Here is a 26,304-nt window from a genome sequence, read left to right on the forward strand (position 1 = left end):
CACAAAGAGATTTCTGAGATAATCTATTCAAAGATGGAAGGGGGCCTTTTTCCTCTGTATTTTAACAACTATCCCTAATCCAGTTATACAGTGTGTTTAATTCAGAGCTCGTTACTTGTGAGAAGCAAAGATAAGGCGGCTGTGATAAACCCACAGAGAAGGGGGAGGGGGATTTTACCACCTTTCTTGCAGGTGGAATACTGCTGATGACCACACAGGCGATCTCACAGGGCGATGGACAGGACGCCAGGTGCTCACCGCATCTCTAAGACTGCCCGCTCTGCTCTGCCATCAGGACGCTCACACGTCCTGACGTTAAACAACCTTGAGAGCTCTAGGCCCAGTTCTCTTGCTTCACCGAGGAAGAAAGTGAGGCCCAGAACAAAGAGCTGACAGACTTGCATGCGGTCCTCCATTTACTAAGGGATGGATTCTGAATTCAGAGCCAAGCTTCATGACTCCCAAACCAGTGCTCTTTTCATTGTATCGCTCTTTTATGTGAGAAGGAAGACATTAAGTTCACACACACACACACACACACACACCTCATGGTATAGTAGCTAAGCTGCTCTGGCTGGTAATTACCAATCGAGGACCAGCTGAGTTCTGGATAGAGGAGTACGTGTGCACGTGTGCTGGTGTGTTTGTGTTTTGTGGGAGCGCGCAAGGGACGCAGTGCAGAAAGCACTCTGGGATCCGGGAGACGGGAGCAGTGAAAACACTGAGAGCTTAGGCTACAGGATGAACAATGTTACAGTTCGTGGATTTTACTTTTCTTCACAAAGGCTCAGTTCCTTGAAATCAACGGGATGTGCAGTTTCTTTATTTAAGTGTGCTCCAGGACACAGAACTTGGGTCCTGGCATCTGCAATCCGGGTTTCTACGCTGACCTTGGTTGAACTAAGTACTTAACCTCCCCAAGTCTGTCCCCTCACCGCCAATTTGGGAGAACAACGCCTGCCATATCTTTGTCACAGGTTTTCCTGAGGATCAGATATATTTGAAAGTGCTTTATAAACTATACAGTACATAACAAAGGTAAGGCATTACTCCTTCCAAAATCACCATATGGGGAAGACCACGTGGAATTGATCCTTAGGCAGGCTGGCTCTTAGTAAAAATGCCAACTTGGCCAGTGCTCTTTGGCCTGCCGTCACCTACCCCTGCCCGTCCCTGATGCCCCGGGTCCTCCAGCTCCTCAGCGGGCACAGCTGCCAGGCAGGTGACGGAGGAAGCAGTTTTGGACCCCATCCAAATGACATCCTGAGGTCAGGCTGCCCGCCCTTCTAGATAACTCTAGATCCTCCACCGTGGTACCCTTCTCTGCTCCACACACTGGGTAGGTAATGGGGAACCAGAGCAGGACAGAAGAAACCGTGATCCCTGAGAAGCAAGGGAGGGTAGGAACAGAAGGTGCGTGAGGATATGCCTTGACCTATATAAGGAAAGACAGGAGCACGAATGAGGTGGCACGTCGTGTTCACATCACCCGATTCGGATGCGTGGCGTGCAGGCGACGCTTACCACAGGCACGAGACTCTCTCTGTGACACCCCTGAGAAAAGGCAACCAAATGGGTTTTGGCTTGGAATTCTCTCTGACAGCTTCGAGTCCATTAAAAGTACATTAAATGTCAGTGAGAATTTGCCACGGCGTGTTGTTTTGCCAAGAGAAAGATTTGTTAAATCAGGACATACATTTAAAAATTCTCCACAAAAATCATTTCAAGTAACTTACTTTCCATTTACTGCTATTTAAAATGGTGTAGACTTTGGGGAGAAATCACTTATGCAAACACACACACACATACACTTACTGTTCTTTTTCTTCTTTTCTTTTTAGTTTTGTATCTTGATGAGAACGTTTCATGTGGAAAAGTCAATGTAAATCACAGAACTATGGTCACAATATCAAAAGGAAGCTACTGTCTTGGAGTGGCTACTTTTTATTTTGCTATATATATTTTTGACCAAATGGTGCTGAGATCAGGATATGACCCTAAATTTACTTTCAATTAAAAAATTTTTTTTTAATATTTTTATTTTTGAGAGAGCAAGAGTGAGCAGGGGAGGGGCTGAGAGAGAGGGAGACAGAGGATCTGAAGCAGGCTCTGTGCTGACAGCACAGAGCCCTATGTGGGGCTTGAACCCATGAATCGTGAGATCATGACACAACCTGAAGTTGGATGCTTAATCAGCTAAGCCACCCAGATGCCCTGGATATGACCCTGATTTTACTTTATTTATTTAGTTTTTAAAGTATTTATTCATTTTTGAGAGAGAGAAAGAGAGAGCGAGCAAGTGAGCACGAGAGGGGGGGAGGGGCAGAGAGGGAGACAGAATCTGAAGCAGGCCCCAGGCTCTGAGCTGTCAGCACAGTGGGGCTCGAACTCATGAACTGCGAGATCATAACCCGAGCCAAAGTCGGACACTTAACCGACTGAGCCACCCAGGCTCAGCACCCCAATCCTGATTTTACTTTAAAGAGAAAAGTGAAAAGGGGAAGACATTTGGAATTTACTGAGATTCATGACACCAGGCTTGGCATCATGTTTTATTTTATTTTGTTTCATTATTAGAACAATTCTGTCGGGGGGTATTTCTAGATGTGTTTGACAGATAAGGCTCAGAAACATCAGATGGTTCTGGAAAGACCACAAAGCTAACAAGGAACAGACATGGAGTCTAAATAAGAAGATGCTTTGCCTACAAGTCAACGGTGAAACAGAAGCAAACAGAAAGAAACCATTTGGATTTTTAAAGAGTTTGTTCTTGGCTGGGGGTGGAGTGGGGGGAGTGAGCATGAGGGCAGATGAATCAACGTTAGCCATGTGTTGATAACCGCTGAAGCCAAGTGAAGGGTTTCATTATGCAGTTCTCCCTACCTTTGTATGTTTGAAAATTTCCAAAAGCTAAGGTCAAATGAAACCAAAGACTTAAAAGACCTTGACAACATAGAGAATATTACATACAAATAATCTTCTGTTGTTTATAGAACAGGAATGGAGTTTTACGAAAATGAGAAAGAACGAATCTTCAGCTCCTAGAGACGTTTATCAAAATATACCTAGCTGGGCAGTCATCATACAGGACACGCAGCTTGACCTCGCTTCTCGGAAAAGCGATCATTCCACTGTGGGACCATGGGCTGCTTCTGAGGTACTAGTCGCTACTTGTATTATTTCTGCTAACTAGATTGAAGATTTATATCGCTGGATATCAGAAATGCTACTCAGGTTATTTTGTACCCAATTTATAAGCTTTTCTAACCTTTTGAAGAACTATAAGAAGACCGTGAATCTTACAGGCTGGAGAGAGGATATTTTACTACAGGAAAAGTACTGCATTGCTTAACTTGAAAGGTTACCTTTCATTAAAACACGGATAAACGCTTTTCTAGGAAGAAGAATAAATATGTAAAATCACCTCCATTGCTGTGGGCCATGGTCAGGGCTTCCAAAGAAGTTTCTGGAGTTACTTCTAGCTGGCAGATCATTACTTTGGCTCTGCTGATGGCCTTGGCTGCTTCCCTCAGGTCTTCAGTATTCAAAAGTAAATTTGCTCCGGCCACTATTATGATGATATTCTGGCCTATAAAGAATTCCTGCATATTTATATTAAAATCCAAGCAAAGCCAAGCAATGATATTCTGCAATGTTACAATCCCTTACAAAGTCACTATGTTAAACGTGTTGTAAGTATTAATTTTAACATTTCTAGGCAATTTAGGTGAAGTTCTGTATTCCTACTGTATCTTTTTTTACACTATTCCTGCTCTGTGAGATCAATATTATTCTGATAATTTTGAAAAATCTAAAAAATATTTCCCCATTAATATTCTCATATACAAAGAATACTAGCTGGGAAGTGATATATAACATACTTAAAAATGGCTGGTACGATGTATGTGGTAAAGATTCTGAATCCTAGATGACAGATGTGGTAATGATGTGTATAAATAGGAATAAACTTGCCTAACACTAAAAACTAAGGCTCAATAGTATGCAGTCAGTTCATGTACATAACCTAGGGTATCTCCGAAAAGTGATTCTGAAGGTCAAAACATAGTTTATAATAGCTAACAGATGGAAAGCTGTACCAGCTAAGGCAGAGAGAGGATATTTGGCCTATCCAGCACCAGATCAAACAGAAGCAGGGGTAAAGGATCTTGAATACTCATCACTTGGACCCACAGTCTATAATCCCACCTAAATGGGGAAGGGCTGGGGGTGCATTTATGTTAGTGAACTCTCCAGAGCTGTGCTTTCCATGAGTGTAAGCCACAGGTGGCTGTTGAGCACTTGAAATGTGTCTTGTCTAAATTGACACGTGCTTCAATTGTACAATGAATAGCAGATTTTAAAGACTGAGTACAAAGACGAGAAGGTCAAATCTCTTATTACTTTTTAAGAACATTTTGATTCCATGTTGAAAAGATAATATTTGAGAGATAATGGGTTAAGCGAGTATATTAAGATTAATCTTACCTGTTTCTTTTTACTTTTTACTTTGTAAAAAAATTTTTTTCTAATGTTTATTTTTGAGAGAGAGAGACAGAGTGTGAGTGGGGGAGGGGCAGAGAGAAAGAGACACAGAATCCGAAGCAGGCTCCAGGCTCTGAGCTGTCAGCGCAGAGCCCAAAACAGGGCTTGAACCCACGAACCGTGAGATCATGACCCGAGCCGAAGTCGGACACTTAACTGACTGAGCCACCCAGGTGCCCCCTACTTTTAATTTTTTTTAAAGCTTATTTATTTACTTTTTGAGAGAGACAGAGACAGCGTGAGTGGGGGAGGGGCAGAGAGAGAGCACGAGAGAGAATCCCAGGCAGGCTCTGTGCTGTCAGCACGGAGCCTGATGCAGGGCTTGAACTCATGAAACCCTGAGACCATGACCTGAGCCAAAACCGAGAGTTGGATGCTTAACCGACTGAGCCACCCAGGCACCCCTCTTTTTATTTCTTAAAATGTGCCTCATGGAAAACTTAAAATTATGTATGTGGCTTGCATTATATTTCTTTTGGACAGCATGGACCTAGAGAGATGAGTTGTAGCAGCCATTTCTTTGCACTCCAGGCTGCTCGTGCTGATCCTGTATAGACATGACCTAAAATTACCTCTGAACACAGAACACATGCTAGCCTATCATCTTACCACAGATGTGTCTGTTGGCCACAAGGAGGACTTAAAAAAGTGGGGATGGTTCAGCATAAACCCAGTCTTGGGACTGGAAAAATTCAAAGTACCCACACACACTGAGAGACAACATATCTCCTTCCTTTTCTCCTTCGGTGACCTCATTCTCTCTGCTAGCACCAACTGCTGCTTCTGGGTTGCTGACTCCCAAATCTACGTTTCTGGCCTGGCCTTGGCTGATGAGCAGCAGGACTTAGGCTACAGCTGTCTGACAGACACTGCCATTTGGCTGGATCGTTCCGGCCTCAAACTCAACTTGTCAAGACTGCACTCCTGACTTCACCTTGCTATTCATTCCTTCACTTATGGGAGCCGACTGTCCCCTCTCTGGGTATTTGTGTTAGCTCCTCTAAGGCAATCTGTATCCTCAAGGGTATAACCGTATCCTATACGCAAATCTGACAAGTTCTATCATAACAGGCACTCAATACGTCATATAAAACTGTATCTTTGTATGGGAAAGGCAGGAACTTGTTCCATGGATAGGCTAGAAATGGAACTCAAAGATATCCCTAGAACACAAAAGAGAGGTTTAAGACAGAGGTTTAAGACAGGTGGCAATAATTACTTAAGACGTAGCTTAAAGTAATGAACACAGGCTATTGTTAGAATGACAAATTTTATCTTCTTTAAGTGGGATACATTATCTTCTTTAAGTGGGATACATTTTTTCATTGTTATTGCAACTTGGGGATCACTGGAGTAGAGCTGAATATTCTGTATCTTCTGTGAGAAATGATTGTGTGAAACTATCCTACATCAAAGACCTAATTATGACAGGGGCCGGGCATGGGCCTGGGTGGCTCAGTCGGTTGAGTGGCTCTTGATCTCGGCTCAGGTCATGGTCTCACGGTTCATGAGATTGAGCCCCACAATGCACTCTGGGCTAGCAGCAGGGAGCCTGCTTGGGATTCTCTCTCTCCCTCTCTCTACCCATCCCCGCTCCCAACCTTTCTTTCTCTCAAAGTAAATAAACTTTAAACAAAAAAAGGATGTTACTTTGACAAATTCTAATTTCACACAGTGCACACTGCCCGCAATGCACTAGGTTCTGTCCTAGGTGCCCCTTGGAATGCTGGGTCATTCTGAATTCAAGAATCTTATGCAGGTTTTTTTATACTTAAAATAGTGGGAAGAAATTATGAAAACTTTACTTGAGGGTAAAGGGAAGTTACTGTTTTTAAAGACAAATGTTTCAACTGTCGCAAGGCCCTGTGACAGACAGACATGGTTGTATATATAGACTTTTAAGATTTGATTGCCGTTTAAAGAGCAGACAAAATTGAATGCTAATGATAAGTTGGAAGTAATTAGTTGCTGCCATTTGCTCAGTAAATATTCTATAAATATGATTCATCAACTTCCTTGTGCACCTATCTATTTACATTTATTTACCTAGTATAACTGAAATGATGGATGAATACTTAACTGCTTTTAGAGACAAATACCAATTCTGAGTTCACGTGAAGGGTAATGGGACATTATAGGATATAAATATTATTTTGAGGCAACTGTAACACTTCATATGTATTGGATGGACAATTTTATATTTAAATGATCAACCTGGGAAGTATAAATAAAGGGAAACACTCATTTTTTAAACTAGAAAGACCACACTTTAGGCCTTAGACTGGTGGGCATAGTAAGAAATCCATAGGATTAGGGTAAAAACTGATGCTTCAGTTCTAGTTCTGGACACGAACTGCTTCCTGAAATGACACTCTAATATGCGAAACACGTACCTTCATTATTGACAATTATAGAAGCAGTTCCTGTAGCAGCATCTTGAGTCTGATATGTAAATTCTAAAAGAAAAAAGAAATTACAATCATGTATATACAGCCTGGCACGGACAATCTATTTTAGCGATTTCAATGCACCACTAATCGCTGGAAAAGCTTTTTAACCTTTAGCCATCTGGGATGATAAAAGAAATAACTAATTGCCGCTAATTTATACCCATCACCTATACAACAAGGAAGACAGAAGTCTTTACTTTGTCGCACCTTCGTTCTGCATTAGTAACAACCCAGCAGACCCCCCCGCCACTGCCAAATCACCCAAATTACTCATAGCATATCCACATGCATTTTTCTAGACCACCATTTTTTTTTCTTCAGTGAAAGAAATGATAGGCTTCAGATGAGAGATTAAAGTCAAACCTATGCAATGCACTTGTTTGTGTTTCTTCATAAACTTTGTGTCTCATGAAGCATTATGGTCTGGAGCGTAAATGGAAATGTTGATCAGGCAGCCTCTGGCAGCGGCAAAAAGCCTTGAAATGGAGCCAAAGACCTGCATTCTACTCCTGGCTCTAGCTCCAACTAGCTGTGTGCTCTTGGACAAATTGAGAACTGATCTGGCCTTCGTTTCTCTTTTGTGCAACAATGGTATCGGCTTCAGCGGTTTCTAAGATCATTTCCAGCCATGACATTCAATGACCTTTCTCAAAATATCTTTTGTGAACGTAGCACCTGTTTTCTCTTGTCACCTGCTTTAGAAACATTTCCATGAGATGAAGGTTTGTAATCTCCTATCATTTTATTCCCGTCTGGAGGAATGTACATGAAAGAATTAACCAAACGACATTTAAGCAAGATGAGACAGAGCTGTGCATAAAAATTCTCTGGCCACCAGAGGAGGATCTAATAATTCTATTCTATATTCAACTTTTCTTGTAACCAGATCCCAGAGGAAAGTCATAAAAACTAACTTTAAAAAAGATGAAATTTTACCTGTAGAAATATCATTCTGTTTTAAGTTTTCTATATAATCGTTGCCAAAAGAATCTTTGCCAACCTGTACCAAAGAAATGATGAATGTTAGATCTTTTACGTTTAGTAAAATGCTACAATGTAGTTTTTAGAATACTTAGCATTTTAAAAGGGCATATCTGCACAGTACTTTATAAACATTAGCTAATTAATCTTCTTAATGTAAGATGCTAGACTTGATTTCAGCCCAAATAATTGTTATATATTAATGTTCCACTTGCATCCAACCTAAAACGTGAAGCCTTAAATGACTGTCCCAAGTTCAATCACTTTGCTCTCATTTTGATCTGTTCCTGTGGAAATCACCACTGTGCTGTCCACCATCAACGGCCCTCAATATTTATGAAGAATCTCAGTTGTTTGTACTTCACTATAAATGAGGGCATCTTTGTCATGACTTGCCTGGTGTTTTAGAGTCTTCTTTGACACGGGATGGGGGTAGAGAAGGGGGGATTTAAAGGATTTTTTTTTTTTTCAACGTTTATTTATTTTTGCGACAGAGAGAGACAGAGCATGAACGGGGGAGGGGCAGAGAGAGAGGGAGACACAGAATCGGAAACAGGCTCCAGGCTCTGAGCCATCAGCCCAGAGCCTGACGCGGGGCTCGAACTCACGGACCGCGAGATCGTGACCTGGCTGAAGTCGGATGCTTAACCGACTGCGCCACCCAGGCGCCCCGAGAAGGGGGAATTTAAAAAGCTGTCGCTAACTTGGGTAACTTGGTGTAGTGAAAGTCTGTCATTCTTGAGTCCCAGCATGCATTCTTCTAGTGATCCTTCAGTTTTTCCTTGGACACTCACTCCTCTTCCATTCATAGGCAACATAATTAGGGTGGCAGATTTGTTACAACCATTGATCCTATGTTGGCACATCATTATCACCCAAACTCCATAGTTTACATTAGGGTTTGCTCTGGTGTTGTACATTCTATGGGTTCTGACAAATGTATAGACACTTATCCACCATTACAATCTTATCCGGATGGATTCACTGCCCTGAAAACCTTTCGTGCTCTGCCTATTCATCCCTCTCTCCCTCCAAGTCCTTGGCAACCACTGATCTTTCTACTGTCTCCATAATTTTGTCTGTTCCAGAATGCCATATCATTGGAATCATATAATATGTAACCTTTTAAGACGGGCTTCTTTCACTTAGTAAATATATCTGAGTTTCCTGCATGTCTTTTTTATGGCTTGATCACTCATTTCTTTTTAGTGCTGAAAAATATTCCATGGTATGGACGTTCTGCACTTTATCCATTCACCCACCGAAGGACATCTTGGGTTGCTTCCAAATTTTGGTAATTATAAATTTAGGCTCCTGTGAATATTCATGTGCAGGTTTTTGTGTGGATGCCCTCCTATTTTTATAATTTTAATTCCAGTATAGTTGACATACAGTGTTATAGTTGTTTTCTCCTATTGTATTTTAAATTTTAATCAGCTGTCACCATTTAAGTATCAGGAGGCTTCACAAAAACAAGTTTCCAGGAGGTCCTGAAAATTCAGATGTTCTGGTAACGCTGGGCCCACATTCCTGCAAGGGAACCCAGCTGGATCTGCCCCAATGGTGTGTCCATGCTGTCTAGTTGACCACAGTCCCTACCAGGCCTATTGCAATTTATGTTACCTTCTTGGCACCCGTAGGCTTTTAGGCTTCACTCCGGAACTACTTTTTTGTCCTGCAGGTGAGCACTGTGTCATTGGATCATGTATCTGTCTGGGTCTCAGCCACTCCTGGTGAGTTCTGCCTTTCCACAGAAAATTGTTCCCCTCTGGATATATCGATAGAAAGAAACCTAGGAGGTTACTTGGGTCAAGTTCCTCAATGAGTGAAGATACAATTTCCTGGTAAGATTTTGGATGGTCTAGATCAGGGGTTGGAAAATTTTTTTTTCCATAAAAGGCCAGATGGGTAATAGTTCGGACACTGTTGGTCAGACGGTCTCTTTTGCAGCGATTCAGCTCTGCTGTTGCAGTGTGAAAGCAGCCGAAGAAAATCTGTAAACAAATGGATGTAGCTGTGTTCCAGTAAAACTTTATAAAAACACATGGTAGGCAAGATTTGCTCCATGGGCGGTAGTTTGCTGACCCAATTTAAATGCCTCCTTCGAGAGCTTCTTTCTCAAAGAACACTTTTCCCTGTGCTTTTCTGGTAGAAATGCTGAGTAGGCAATAATCTCAAATAATATATAATAATTTCTTATGAGCAGCATTTCTGTCTCTACAAAGAAGAGTGTCCACTATAAAGCACTGCTGTGGGGGAGAGTGCCCAGTGGAGGGAGGTCATTTGTCAAAGGTTTTCTTGGTGGGAGGCTGGCCATTTATCTACCAAAGCATCCCATTTCTTAGGTCAAAGATTCATACCAGAAACAAACTGTTTTCTCATCTGTTTTTAAACATTATTTAACTCTCTCCCATGGGCAATGAAGATGTGATATAGTTGGGAGGGACGCCTGGGTGGCTCAGTCGGTTAAGCATCTAACTCTTGATTTCAGCTCAGGTCATGATCTCACAGTTCATGGGATCGAGCCCTGCGTCAGGCCCTGTGTTGACTGTGAGGAGCCTGCTTGGGATTCTCTCTCTCCCTCTCTCTCTGCTCCTCCCTGCTCTCTGTCTCTAAAGATAAATAAACATTAAAAAAAAAGATGTGATACAATTGGGGAAAGCATCACTACAAGAATATTGTAGGGATTAAAGGAAGGCCATTCCTCAGCATGTGGGGCCCGGTACAAATTAGAGCAAAGAAACTTCTTTCTCCCCTTTCCTATCAGTTTAATACAGGCAAAATCTGTTTAAGGTGAACACCAAAGGCATGTCTGATAAATGGTGGTGATGATATAAACATTTGGAAGTGCAGGGATTAGGGAGAATTGTTGGAGAGGAGGAGGCAACCCCAAAACATTTGGCTTTGCCTTCAAGAAACTGATAATACTGCAGGGAAAAGAAGGCGTACAGAGACACCCGTCACACCAAGTGGAATATCAGGCGCATCTGAGGCATAATGAGGAAGGGACGGCCTGCTCAGACTTGCCGCAGTGGTATTTTAGTGGCTGCAGTAGCTGTCTTCTTCTGCTTGGGGAATCACCTGATGGGCTGCGTCCCTTGCTGACGGTTATGGTTCCAGATTTGTTCCAATAGTGACTTCCTGGCAAACCTGTTGGCTGGTGTTCTAAGCTCTACGTGAGAGGTGAAACAACATACTTTGCTTCTGCCTTCTTCGATATTCCCATGACAAAAATAAAAATCTCGTAACTAAAAAATAATGGAAAAGTAACAGCACTGCTGAGGATTTACAGAAGTCAACCTTAGCCCCGTTAACTTTGCATCTGGGTTGTGGAGATACATTACAAAGTAAAAGGAGTGATAAGAAGCCTGAGAACAGGAAGACGACCTTTGCACTTGTGTCATGGAAGTCAGAAGTGCCCTCACACCTCCTGTGTGGTTTTGGGCAAGCCACATTTTTAAAAAAAAATGTTTATTTTTGAGAGAGAGAGAGAGAGAGAGAGAGAAACAGAGAGAGTGTGAGCTGGGTTGGGGCAGCGAGAGGATGGAGGGGACAGAGGATCCAAAGTGGGCTGTGTGCTGACAGCAGAGAGCCCCATGCAGGACTCGAGCTCACGAATCATTGAGACCATGACCTGAGCCAAAGTTGGACGCTCAACTGACTTAGCCACCGAAGCGCCCCTGGGAAGGTTGCTTTTAACTGCCTCTTGGCCTCAGTTTCCTTATCTGGAAAGTCACAGCACCTGTGAGGATAAAATAACATGCATGAAGTGTGCTTAAAACCGTAAAGGATTAAATAATGGCTTGGTGCTATCACTGTCATTATCATTGTCATCGTCATCCTCATCATCACCATGGCAGTTACTGCTGCTACCAGGGCGGCTTCCCTTGCGGGGAGGGGCAGGGCTCCTGCTTCTTGGATTCAATCTTATAAACTGCTTTCCTGTCCATCTGGTTCTCCCTGATGCTTCCAATTCTTCCTGTTGCTCCCTATTTTCAAACAGAAGAGCACTTGATCATGGAAGCAAGCCTGTGGGTGCATTAAAGTATTTAAAAAATAAGACTGTATTACTATTATTATAATAAAAACGTAACATCTCCATTAATGGTGTAACTAATGCTGTTTAATGTAACCATGTATCCTGTTGCTTCCACAAGAATAACAGAGCCAACTGGGAGGATGTCTGTGTCTTAGACATACATATTACATCGAAATGTAGACAAAAAGGCAACAGAGATCTGAGTCCTTTCTTTCTGCATTACAGAGTCACACAGATGCCTTGTGCTATGTAATACTAAAAGAACGCCATTTTCCTGATTTCCCCATCCTCGAACCTCTTACACAATCATTTATTCTGCTGGATTTCCTTTAAAAAAGGTGGAGCGAAGTGAACACTTTCCCATCCCCTGTGCTTACTTCTGACTCGAATGTAAGCCTCTTCCCCAGTCTCTGGACACTGATAACCAGGAGTCACAGGAACAGAACCCAAGCAGGTGTCCTGCAATGACTACCACTGACAGCTGAGTGAAGCTACCTTGAAAATCACAGTGAATGATGCAAAGGGAAGGTCCTTGAAATAAAAACGACATGAAATAATGTCATAAAGGAACCTTCATAGGTGTCTCTGGAGTCTTCCCTGTTTTCCCGGTCACATCTTGCTTATCAACCTGGCAAGAGAACTTGACGTGTAAGTATCTTGGCTGTGAAGCAAAATAGTGCGTGTGGAAGTCAGGAAACTTGGAATCGAATTTCAGTTTCTGCCATTATCGAGCTAATTAAAATTCTTTATATTTTGCTGCAAATTGTTCCACCTGAGCTAGGTAGGGTGGGACGGGCTGAGTTCTCTCTGGCAAGTAGGAAACCGATAGTTCTCAGCCTTCGCTGTGCATCGGTAGCTCCCGAGGAGTTTACAGACATCCGGGTGCTCGGGTTACAGGCCACATCAATTGAACCAGGCCCTGTGCAGGTGAGACCGAGGCAGGTGCACCAGGTGATTGCAATGACTCCAGCCTCGGCCCGCTGGGACAGTGTGCGTAAAGCTTTGCGTGGAAGAAATGAAAAGGGAGAGCACAGTCCTGCCTGGCGCTGGGGTGGGAAGTCCGCTAAGTGGGAACACGGAGGAGTGTCGCCTACAGAATCTGCTGGGGGCGAGGGGCCCATCGGGGTCCAACACTGGGATCAAGGTATCGTAAAGCTACAAAGATTGCTGCGCTTGTGTTTGCTGACTCTGGTCTCATTTTCACGTGGCTAGGCTCGCTCCCCCTTGCTTTGCTGGCTTCTCTTTCTAACACTCTTATTTGGCAAAAGTAGTTGGATTTCTCTGTTCTACAGAGTGGTCAGTAGAAAAGCACTGTTAACTTGGTATGATCATTTGTGTTAAAACACAAGGTGAATACAATTCAGTCGTGTCTATTTCCTTGCCTTCTGAGAACTTGGAAGTCCTTTCCTCTCTCCACCTAATCAAACCTTACCTGTTTTTCAAGCACAACTTAAAGCCTACCTTCCCTCTTCTAGCCCTTCTTAATGCTCTCATTTCCTAAACTCCTAGAGCATTCCTAATAGATACCATTAAACATTTAATTGAATATCATCTTATGTTGTTTGCCTAAACAATCTCCCTAAAGGTCTAGCCTTCCTAAAGCTTCTTGGAGACTCTAGCTTAGCAAGACTCAAGCCCTGTACGTGAAATGTGTTCATAAGTATTTGGTCATCTTAGTTGCCTGTTTATTTTCTTGGGCCTATTTTATCATTCTTAAAAATTTTTTTAATGTTTGTTTATTTTTGAGAGAGAGAGAGAGAGAGCAGGGGAGGGGTAGAGAGAGAGAGGAAGACACAGAATCCGAAGCAGGCTCTAGGCTCTGAGCTGTGAGCGCAGGCTGACAGTGGGGGAGGCTCAAACTCACGAACCGCAAGATCATGACCTGAGCCGAAGTCAGATGCTTAGCCAACTGAGCCACCCAGGCGCCCCTATCTTATCATTCTTAAAGGGATGTGACCACAGGCACTCAGACTCTCCTAGCAGTGGCTGCCAAAAGGGTCTATAGAAGGTTTTGCTCCTAAACAGCCCTCTTGAAGGCACTCCTACACTCCTACACTATCCTTTCAGATAGTAGCAGTGAAATACTTTCGGGTAAAAGGGTTCTGGGAAAACCACTTTTGGGTGGAAGGATTCTGGGAAAACCATAGTCTGAGGGAGCCTGTTCCAGGTGAAAGAAGCCAGGTCATTGGCAATTATGGACAACTACTTGCACTTATGCTAAGGCAACTCCTAGAACCCGAGAGGCTCTTCAGGAAATCCCAGGCTTAGCTCTACCCTGAAGACTGTAGAGCAATGCAGTTGAATACAACTTTTTGCAAGGATGAAACGTTCTCTAACTGTGCTGCCCAAAACAGGCACTTGAAATGCAGCCAGTATGATTGAGCAACTCAATTTACACTTTTATTTTAATTACATTTAAATCTAGCTGCACGTGGCTAGTGGCTACCATCTTGGATAATGCAGTTATAGGGAGATGTAAATTAGAATCACGGAAAACAAAAGGGCTGGGTGTATCAGGAGCAAGAACATTTCCTCCAGCTAAGGCTACTGAGATACTTCCTTCACTCTTACCACCAAGAAGGCTCTCTGCATTGAGGGAGAGCCAGTCATGGCTTCCATAGTTTAGAACCGGGACCTAATGCTGAGGAAGGTAACTTCAGTTAGCACTACATTTATAACAAACAAACACCCACGTTTCAAAATGGCTGAGAAATGGGCTTCTTGGAACCCTTGAATGGTAGAAAACATCTAGTAATTCTATCCATCAACACATAGTTGAGGAAAATAAAACCTAGAGGACCAAGATACCGTACTCAAGGTCACATGAAGTTGAATATTCTGCTAAGAAATTTATCACATATATTAAAACAGATTGCCAACTTTCAAAGGTAGAGTGCACAAAAACATAATTAACACTCAAGTTGAACACAATTTAATATTTGTGACTCAAGACATTCTGTGACATTGCAGTCCCAAAAGTCCTAATGAACAGCAGGTTAGGGATACTAACATGCATTTGTTGTCCTATGACAAAACCTGGCAGTTGCTTTTTTGAATAGGTCCCTCAGAATATTATTTTTTTTTAACTTGTTACTTGTGGCTTTGCCTAAAAGAGGAAAGAAGAATATATACGATTCCACTTGTTTAAGCTAGCTGGTGGTTTAAATCCTATCTAAATGGGTGTTTAGCTTCATAATGGCCCTTAACATACAAAATTAATGCTACAATCAGTATTGCGAGGCCTGCTTATCCAAGAGTGGAGGTGAGTTGGTGGTAACCCAATTATTTCTTCCATTCTTCCTATACGAGACACACATTATTTGGTTAGGGTCATAGGGTACCCTGTGTTTGGACATGTGGCCAAGCATTCCAATCAATATAACCATTAGTTCTAGCCAGTTGTCCTACAGCAGAGCTCAGGAAAGGATAAATTTCACTTCATTCCTGGAATGGGATTACTTGGAAAGGGATGGTGACTAATTTTTGATCTTTGAAAACTAAATCTTACTGCACAGTTGACTGTCCCACAGTAATCTAACTGACAAGGCACCTTTTTGGTTAAGATGATGAGTACTCTAATATACTGCTTTTCAAACCATCTGTAGTGAAGGCTCAGTTTTTTTTTTCTTTTTTCATTTTCAATCCATTGTGGACTAATAATTCCATAAAATATAACAAATAAAAACAGAAAAAAATCCTACAAAATACAAGGCTTAATTTATTATTACTATTATATTCAACAGCTATAAAATTCCTCTGTAAAATTGCTATAAATATTTCTAATTGCTTATTCTCAATTTCTGTAATGTCCAGACCACTGACAGTTTGCAGAATGCCTGAGGGTCAGACCTTGAATGCGTGGCTCTAATATACTGCTTCTGTCACAGAGCTTAATATCTGCCCATTCCTCAGGGAAAACACACAGCTGTTTTTATTAGTTTTTTTTTTTCTTTTACCTTTTTATTTTCATTAAATTTTTTTTAATATTTATTTTCTTTTTGAGGGAGAGAGAGAGAGCGTGAGTTGGGGAGGGGCAGAGAGAGAGGGAGACACAGGATCTGAAGTAGGCTGTAGGCTCTGAGCTGTCAGCACAGAGCCCGATGTGGGGCTTGAACTCACAAACTGTGAGATCATGACCTGAACTGAAGTCAGCGCTCAACTGACTGAGCTACCCAGGTGCCCTGTCTTTTTTTTTTTTTTTTAAGTAAGCATTATGCCCAATGTGGGGCTTGAAGTCATGACACCAAGATCAAGAGTCACATGCTCTACCAAATCAGCCAGCCAGATGGACCTAGTGAGTTTTGATAATGTCATGTTTGAGGAAAGCAAGACCAGGGTCCTTGAGGGTCCTCCCAGTTGGCTGATTTGAGATCGGGGTTATTTGGGTCCTTGCCTGCTCAGGGTTCCTTTCCACCGCACAAGAAGCAGGGTCTTTGGGCTCATTCCAGGCAACCACAACTTGAACTCTTTATTCTCCCAAGGTCCTCCCTAGCAGCCAGTTTTGGATATCTAGAAACAACTTCCTCCTCCAACATTTATCTTCAATGGAATGGTGGAAGAGGAAACACAAAAATCAGGTATTATGAAAGGTATTCTAACAGACTCTTTGCCCTGCCAAGAAGACTTTCGTTTTCTATGATATCTGCCTAGATTTTTAATCTGAAAATATCATTTCCAGTTATCCTTTGACTGTGGCCTTGGGCCCACGACTCAGTTGAGTACTGACTGTACAACTCTTAACAACTTGAAGTGTTTCATTATTACACGTTGCCCTGGATACATATCGATGGACTCTTGCTTAATAGTCCTCATCACAGTATCTTGGCAAATAATTCCCCTGAGCTCAAAAGAAGATGTTTTGCATGTGCCATCAGTCTTACTTCACCAGAGCTTGAATTTTAGTTTGTTGCAGGGTAGTAGTAGGTAAGTTAATGTCGCTAAGAAAACTGTAGGAAATTTTCTACCTGTTTTTCTTTTGCTCCATCTGTTCATTTTTATCTGGAGTAATGTCATGATTTTGGTTTCCACTTGAAAGTCGTCATCTTTAAAAAACTGCTATACAGCAGGTTGGCTAATTTACTTAATAAGAAAATACTTCAATGGAAAAAAATATCAAGATTAATGGATAATGATACCTTCTATAAAAGATATTTTTCTTAAAAAAATTTTTTTTAATGTTTATTTTTGAGAGAGAGAGAGAGAGACAGACAGACAGACAGACATAGCGTGAGCGGGGAAGGGGCACAGAGACAGGGAGGCACAGAATCTGAAGCAGGCTCCAGGCTCTGAGCTGTCAGCACAGAGCCTGATGTGGGGCTCGAATTCACGAACTGTGAGATTATGACCTGAGCTGAAGTTGGACACTTAACCGACTGAGCCACCCAGGCGCACCAATTTTTCTTAAAAAAAATTTTTTTTAATGTTTGTTTATTTTTAAGAGAAAGAGCACGAGCAGGGGAGGGGCAGAGAGAGAGATGGAGACACAGGGACCAAAGCAGGCTTCAGGCTCTGAGCTGTCAGCACAGAGCTTGAGGAAGGGCTCAAACCCACAAGCTGTGAGATCATGACCTGAGTTGAAGTTGGATGCCCAACCAACTGAGCCACCCAGGCACCCCTAAGATATTTTTCTCTTTAACAGGTCTAAGAATACTGCAAAGTCAGTTAAGTGTCTGACTCTTGGTCTCAGCTCAGGTCTTGATCTCAGAGTTGTGAGTTCAAGCCCCACGTTGGGCTCCACGCTGGGCATGAAATCTACTTAAAAAAATGTCTATATCTATATATATATCTATATCCATATCTATACCTATATGAAATACATCACCTATCTATCTACATATATCTATAGACATCTACAGATATATAAAGAAGTCTAAGAACATTAAGCTAAAGAAATATGTGTCTAAAGGTTCCAGGTTATCTAAGCAAAGGCACCCCGTATGGGTTTTGGCTGAAGCCATGCTTTCTTATCCTCTCTGTACAGATACCCATGCTGAAGCCTTGCACGGGGCTGGACAGCAGATGACTGCATCAGGGGCACAGTAGATACAAAGCACTTTCCAAACTGCACAGGTGTTAACACAAACTGTCATACACGGACTGGAATAAAACAGCACCACTGCTTTATCAAACTCCTAACTGTAACATTTCCCCAAATACAGCCCTCTGCTGTCTATTCCTCTCACATCCACTCCTGATGGTTGCATGATTCACTTCCCAAGTTCACTTCCACAACTCAAATATTTCTATTTTGCGTTTCTCTTTGCCTCAAATTCAACAGACCCAAAATAACACCAATCTCAATCTTCGAGTTGGATGAGATCCCAGGGGACATCCAATTTTGACTTTCATGGCTACATGAATAGCATTTATGAAGCTTCCAAGAGGGGTTCTCTAATCTCTCCTTTTACGGCTCCGCTCTAGGGAACTCCTCTCTTCCCAGAGCAGCCATTTTTGGTACTTTGCTTCCCATACCCACTCTCTGTCCACGTTTTCCCAGCCAGGAAATATTGTCCTCTTTCCAGTTCCCAAGCCCCCGTTAAGTCAGCACCATCTGATGACTCCCCAAACCCTTCATTTCTAATCAAGTACAGGAGAGGTCAGGCCTACAGCTCCCTCTCCTCGCCGCACAATTCCTAGCATGTAATGGGTCATCAATAATTCATGGATGATTGACACTTAAAATCTATCAAGAGTTCAACCTTAGCAAACGAGGGTTTCTTACTTTGAATCCTGCGCTTCATGTGATGTTTTTGACCAAACAGCCAGATGAGAATTATATTGTGTTAATCATAAATTAGAAATAAAACTGCAATTCATTAGCAGATGAAATGATAATTGCTTATCGTTTGTACATCATTTAAAGACTCCCATGGAGAGAAGAGTGCTGTGTGCACTGGGAAGTGACATTTCAGAGACATTTTGGTAAAAATGACCCAGCCTACAGGAGAGGGCTCATTCTTTTAAATTTCTCAGATTCCTCTTATCTTTTACTGTGTAGACCGAGGCTAGCTTTTCTAAAGTAAATTATCTTTTTTGTTACACCAGTGATGCAAGCACCTTAAAATTTCACTAAACATGCAAACATTGAACCTCTGGCAGCCAATTTTGTCTTATTTTCAAATAATTTCAGACAGATGGATAGAAATAGGGGATATTTTACATATCATTTCCTTATATTCCTGCAAAAAGAATTATGCCTAAAAATTAGTTATGGGTAGTTCAGTAAAGCCCAGATTCCTTTCTGATCCAAGGGCTAGCATTAGAAGAAATAACTTAAGAGCTATACGAGTGAATCACAAGTTATTACACCGACTTTCCAAGAGCTGTGTTGCAGCGAAAACTGCTAAAAGCAGGATTAACTTCTGTCGTTCAGAAGCTGGCATACAGAAACTCAGTGGGGCAGGCGAATTCCTCTCACTTCTCATCCTTCACTTGGAAGCCCAGCAAGTGAAAGACGTGCATAATTAAGTTATTTGAGGACTGCTACTTGCCAGAGGACACACTGAGGTAGAAAGCAATCTAAAGGACAAGGAAGATTATCCTCTCCTATTTAAATCTTTAACAAGGAACTACCAAAAAAAAAAGAACAAACCAGATACTCAAAAGCAAGTACATGTAAATGCATGTTTCCAGCAGCATATTCACAATAGTCAAGAAGTGGAAACAGCTCAAGTGTCCATCCACAGACAAATGGATAGACAGATAATGGTATGTACAATGGGATATTATTCCGCCACAAAAGGAAAAAAAAATAGTACAAGCTATAAGGTAGATGGACTTTGAAAATATTACATTAGGTGAAATAAGCCAGACACAAAATGTTGCGTATCCTAGGATTCCATTTCTAGGAAATATCCAAATAGATAAATCCACAGAGACAGATGGTGGTTGTGAGGGTCTGGGGGTGGGAGTGGGGTGGGGGGGGGGATGGGGAGAAACTGCTTAATGGTAAGGAACTTTACTTTGGAATGATAGAATTGTTCTGGAACTAAAGAGAATAGTGGTTGTCCAACAACACTGGGAATGTACCAAATGGCACTGAATTGTTCACTTTCAAACGGTTAAAAAATAAAAACAACTCAAATCTTAAAAACAGACTCTTGCCTCTAGGAGCCTCTCCACTGTAGTCTACACTTACCTTGCATACCATGGATGTCTTTGCTCCGAGCCTAGCAGCTTGGACACACTGGTTGGCACCTTTCCCTCCAAAGCCAATAAAAAACTTATGTCCATGAATGGTTTCACCAGTTTTGGGCAAACGAGAAGTAAGGCTATCATAATTTAAAAAGAGAAGGAAAAAAAAGGCACATTGGTAACTGCAATCACTTTAAGTTCTTCAGAAGAGAGAAGGAAGGTTCTCTGAAGGAGCTCTAGTCTTAGCAATCAGAAGCAGAGATGATCTTTTCCTTTAAGGTAACATTCAGGGCGCCTGGGTGGCTCAGTCGGTTCGGTGTCTGACTTCAGCTCACGTCATGATCTCATGGTTCATGAGTTCAAGACCCACACTGGGTTCTCTGCTGTCAGCGCAGAGCCCGCTTCGGATCCTCTGTCTCCCTCTCTCCCTGCCCCTCCCCTGGCTTGCCCTCCCTCTGTCTTTCCCTCTCAAAAATAAACAAACATAAAAAAGCGATAGCACTCAGTGGTTGGCATCACCTTCTAGAACGCATCTGCTGATGGGATTCTTTACTTCCCTACAGCCCCACAGCCACGCTACTGAAGCTCCACTTCAGATGACAGTTCCTAGTGTCTGTACTGCATCAGGGGTGTTCGTAGGTGCCTTTGTTTTCCATGATGGGGAGCTTTTGGAGGGAGGTAACTTCAGATTCCTGCTTCTCCGTGCCCCCAGCACAGACCTTAATTCACCATGGGACTTGATAAATGAGACCAAGTTAATGTGTGTTTCTGTACAGATTGATCTGGTCACTTTAACAAGAGGTAGGAAGTGTAGCAGGATTCTGGTACCCATGTTCAGGACCTACGGAGAAGGAGGAAGTTCCAATTCTAGGCACTAAGGAATCACACTTGTTTCCTTGCAGGTGGGGTGGGAGTGGGGCATTTCAGTGACAGGATCAGGTGTTAGCCCCAGTCCCTCCTGTTTACCGCCCATTTCATGTACTGACTCAAAAATAGCATCTATTAAAAAAAAACAAACAAAAAACGGAGTCTAAAGAACCTAGTTTAAAATTTTTACTATAGGAAATTTCAAACATACAAAACTAGAGAAAACAGTATATTAACTTCTCTACCCCCATGCACTCATCACCCAGATTCAACTAGTGTCAACTCCTAGCCAATCTTGTTTCCGTCTGCATTTTTAGGGACTTCTCCAAGAGCTAAGGATTTTTTTTACTGACCTGTTACTGCCTAATGAGGGTAGTACTAAAGGAGACAAAAAGTCAGGGTAAAAGGTTTTCTCCAGGATATGATTTTCGTAACATCAAAGTGGAAAATGTGAAGAAACAAATCTTTGAAGGACAGAAGACTTGAGAATGGAAAGAGCCCTTGGTATAAGGGCAAGTGAAGAAGATGGGCACCAGTGGCATGAGGACCGGGTGGCCACAGAGAGGTGGGCTAGACGGACCAGATGGGAGGATGGCAGGTGTGACCAAAAAGGTTAATTAGCTTTCGATGGGAAAGAAAGGCCAAGAGAGCAGTTCACGACAGCAAATCAATTGAGAACCTACTCTGTCCTGGCAGATTTGCAATTTATATTCATTTCCCACCTAGGCTGTGATCTTTCTCAAACCAGTTCTCATTCCTGATTATAGAGTAACAGAACAATGCCAATTCCTACAGGTCACTAACAGCCTGTTTGCAATGGAATGACTGATGGCTAATGCCAAGAACACGTGACTGTGTCGAGAACGACCAAGTTCAACCTGTGCACCTCCTTTATGTGGTTCTAAAAAATCTCAATAAACTGGGCTAAATGACTCCATTCCCAAGCAGTGCAGTGTCAAATATGGTTATTTGAGATTCAAAAGAGACTCATCAATAATTTGAAAACATTCTATTCCACTCCTCCCCTTTCAATTCTATTTTTATCTCCTATTCTAAATGCATTTATAGTACTGATGAAAAAAATCCATCTACAGGGTTCACTTCTGAAAAAGGTACTCAATCAAGAGAAAAATGGTTTTAATGTAATGTTATTATCCTGTCATTTAATTTAGCAATGACAAGTGATGATGAGATTTTGATTTGCATCAGAAATCTTAAACATTTTAGGATTCTGTTATGAACAGGCAATGATGAGTAATCTGTGCGACTGAGTATGTGAATTCTTGGCTTATTGATGCTGCTACAAACAACATCCATAACAACCTCAAAAAGAAAAAAAATATCCAATGTGGCTAAAAACAGGCAAATAACTTAATTAGTAAGACTGTCGGTAAAGAAACTTATGATTTCCACTATATTCATAGTTAGAGCTGGGTCACAATTCACTGGTTTGAATCAGGTATATTTTTTTATTATTGACTGTGGGAAATCATGAAAAATATATCAGCAGATGATTATTGGGATGTATATATATGGGACGGAGGAGTGAAATCGGGGGTACAGTGTGTATGTGTTTGACGTGAGAGCAGATGGCTGGGATTTAAACTCCTTTCTAAACAACTTATATTAACACAAGCACTGTACTAATTTAGCCATCACTGAAATTTCTCACTCCTTTGGAACCCTACCCTTCTCTTTCTGCATCTATGCCCTACTCTTCTTTCTTTCTTCCTTTAACTGTGGACTTTCCCTGTGTGAGGACAAGGACCAAGTCTGTCATGTTCTCCATTTTATCCGGAGGGCTCGCCACTTAGCATGGGGCTGATAAAATATTTGACTTAGTGAATTTTTAAAAGAGTTTTCCCTTGTCTCTGAAGGGTGGCAGGAAATGCCACCCCAAAATACGACTGGGGGACAAGACATGCTGCCCAAATACGCCACTTCGGTATATTGATTATGTTGAGCGGTAGGCACGTGAAAAGTAGCAAATGGAGGGAGAGGCTTTCTCTGAACTGCCCTTATCTGCCTACAGACCAGTCCCCCGAAAGGACTCAATGGCCATGAATCCCCTCCCCAGGAGTTTCATCCACCAGCAAGGATGGACTCCTGTCACAGGAGAGGAGGCTAGAAGTCAACATCACACCCGGATAAACGTTGTCACAAATGTTGTCTTATCTATTTGTTCTACTGAGGGCTAGTTCGTCTTTCCTAAGCCATTTGCTCTCCCCCTAAGAAGCCTCCTTCCTTCCTCCCCCTTTCCTATTAAGAATCCTGAATTCCTAATCGCCTTGGGGAGTTACTCATTTTCCTCTGGGTATTTCCCATGTATACCTGGGGGATGCAGGCCAGTAAACTTGTTTTTCTCCTGTTAATCTTTTATTCCTGGGGTCTCAGCCAAGAACTGAAAAGGGTAGAGGGAAAACTATTTTTCCTCCCCTACATCTCTTTTCTGTCTCCCCTGTGTAGCATCCATTCTTACTTCTGAACTGCGGACGTGGAGGTGTTGATGAAAGGGAAGGAGACCGGCAGGGATGTTCAATTGTCTGGCAATGACAATTTCATGTTCTACCAGACCTCGCCCACTGCATTCCCAATATTAGCAGCCACTCCTGTCCTCTAAGCAGGAACTGTAACTAGAACTCATAGTATCATTCCTTCATTCATGCATTCATTCAACAAATGTTCTATTTAAAAAAAAAAAATCTTTTTTAGATTTATTTATTTTTGAGAGACAGAGCACAAGCGGGGGATGGGCAGAGAGAAAAGGAGACACAGAATCCGAGCTGTCAGCACCAAGCCCGACACGGGGCTCGAACTCATGAACCGCGAGATCATGACCTGAGCTGAAGTCGGAAGCTCAATCGACGGAGCCACCCCGGCACCCCTCAACAAATGTTCTACTGGTATTTTCCAGTATACCTCTACAGGACAAAATCAACTTCCTGACAATGTAGTAAGACCTAACCCTGATGCAAGTAATACATGAGTGAAAACAAACAAACAAAAACCTGTCGGAGCACGAGGTTAGTATGATCTGATTCATGTTTGTTTGTTTTTTTAAGATCGAATTGGCTTTATTAAGCGATTCATGAATCAGGGCAGCATCTAGCAAGTAGAGGGGACCTCCCCAACTCACGATTTTTTAAAATAAAAAGATGTATGCACATGTTCTTACAGGATATGTAAATGCGCAGAAAATGAAATGTTAATGACAAGCATCCATGAAAAGGGTGGAGAGAGGGAGCAAAAGTTCATGTTTTACTTTATATACTTCAACAGAGAGGTATGTGCAACAAGAATATATCTGTGCATTATGGGAGGCCACTGATTACTACTTCAGATTCATCTGGCGTCCCTGCATCCCTGCCACCACTTCTTCCTGGGCTCCCGCTGGCTTCTTGCGGGTGCCACCTGCCCAACTGAGCCTTGCCCAATGCCAGTCTTTCCATTCCAGGGGTTTCTGTTTCTTTGTTATGGTTCCCCAGGCTGTCCCGCAGCATCGAGCGACCGCTTGAACACATCAGGTATCTTTGTATAGGCTTTTCTTGCTCCCTGGATTACAGACCCGCACAGTTTATGTGCACTGAAGCCTTTGTCTTGTGCCCAGACTAAGACAGTTTACTGCTTATTTTTTTAAGGGTAAAGGAACTGGAGTGGAAAGCAGTAGAAAGTTAGTTACAGTTGCCGATAGGCAGAAGCATTTCTGAATTATAAATCCTCATTTACCTTGGATTAGGCTTTCCTCTCTCTTATGAAATATCATGAAATTAAGGTCTGGTTCAAGAAAGGATCTACACAAGGCACCATCCCCTCGATGAAAGCATTGCTATGATTCGCCCCAATTCAAACCTAAGGTTTAGCAGGGCGCCAAAGACAAATTAAATTGCTCAAAGGAAACTAAAGAGGGAGCAGTACTGGTAGTTAGTACACCATTGCTACCATTTAAAAATTAAGAACGGTGTATTTCTGAATGGGGGAGAAAACCCAAACAGAGAAAACCAGTCATAAGAAATATATTTGAATTTAAAACAAATTAGTAGCTTTAAAAATGTCACATTTTGGGGCGCCTGGGTGGCGCAGTCGGCTAAGCGTCCGACTTCAGCCAGGTCACGATCTCGCGGTCCGTGAGTTCGAGCCCCGCGTCGGGCTCTGGGCTGATGGCTCGGAGCCTGGAGCCTGTTTCCGATCCTGTGTCTCCCTCTCTCTCTGCCCCTCCCCCGTTCATGCTCTGTCTCTCTCTGTCCCAAAAATAAATAAACGTTTGGAAAAAAAAAAAATGTCACATTTTAAAGTTGCACAGGAGAAAACACTGCTAACTGTTCAGAGATGGCCCCTCAGTCTTCTGGGCCTTGAGAGGCCATGAGGTTAGAGCCTCGTTGTGCAAGGCAGCAGGCCTGAGCCGCTTACTGATGTATTACCTTTGACAGCTTTTCCCTCTTTGAACCAGCTTCTTCTCTTGCAAAACAGGTTTAATAATACTTGTCAACTCCTTAAATGCCTGGGTTTTGTGCTCTGAGTTATTTCAGTGACAGGTGTTATCAGAACAACTAATCAATTGCTTTTAGCTTCTTGACAATGATGTGTTTGTTAGATTCTCAGAGATGATTCATACCAAGGGAAGGAATGACTTAGTGAAACAGGGATGAGAAGTCTTTTGACCAAAGAGGTCACCCTAGCCGGGCTCCAGCCAAAAGTCAAGGAATATGTCGCTTTTTGGCTTTTTCCGTTCCATCCTTTCGTCTTTTGGCTGCAAGCTTCTGACACACTGGATGCCTATTGTACTATTGTTGCCCAATTAAATAATTGTACTATTATTGCCCAATTAAAATTCATTATTTATTCCTACTGCCTGTATTCTTCAACCGTATCTGTTCTTCTCAGCATTTGTGTGGGTCACATTTACAGAAATGAGAGTCATTTCCAAACCAACTTAGTGATATCTCTTTCCAGCTCTGTAAAAAGAACTTAGCCTCCCAACTAAAACTTCATTATGTGGTTCCCAACCCTAAATTTGCAGACAAAGGGCTTATTTAAGGGAATGAAAGCTGAATTATGCTTGAAACGGTTTTTTTTTTTTTTTTAAACTGATTTTGGCTACTAATCCTATCTTTTCCTGGTAAACCAGTCTGTGGCTAAAAAGTAGTTTTGCCTGAAGATGTAACTATTCTTGAACGTATAGGATACATATGAAGAATATTGGCCACAAGTGGCCAGCCTTCCAGAATGTCATATTCTTGAACCTTATTTATTTAAATTTTGCTGACGTATGACAAAGTGTGCCAGGTACTAGGG

General features: G+C 42.1%; 1 protein-coding gene across 5 annotated transcripts in view; it reads right to left on the bottom strand.

Annotated features, from left to right (window-relative positions):
• The window catches only part of RBKS (ribokinase), a 98,846-nt gene that overhangs the window by 63,772 nt on the left and 8,770 nt on the right, over positions 1 to 26,304 (bottom strand). For all 5 annotated transcript variants that reach the window (XM_086700259.1, XM_086700255.1, XM_025927357.2 and 2 more), the window contains exons 2-5: positions 20,150 to 20,282; positions 7,929 to 7,992; positions 6,936 to 6,998; positions 3,425 to 3,589 (exon numbers count right to left, since the gene is read on the bottom strand). In XM_086700259.1, the coding sequence (XP_086556385.1) occupies positions 3,425 to 3,589; positions 6,936 to 6,998; positions 7,929 to 7,992; positions 20,150 to 20,282 (425 nt within the window). The remainder of the gene's footprint in view (positions 1 to 3,424; positions 3,590 to 6,935; positions 6,999 to 7,928; positions 7,993 to 20,149; positions 20,283 to 26,304) is intronic.

Source organism: Puma concolor, chromosome A3, assembly GCF_028749965.1.
Source record: "Puma concolor isolate L17-30 chromosome A3, mPumCon1.1.hap2, whole genome shotgun sequence".
NCBI lineage: Eukaryota > Metazoa > Chordata > Mammalia > Carnivora > Felidae > Puma > Puma concolor.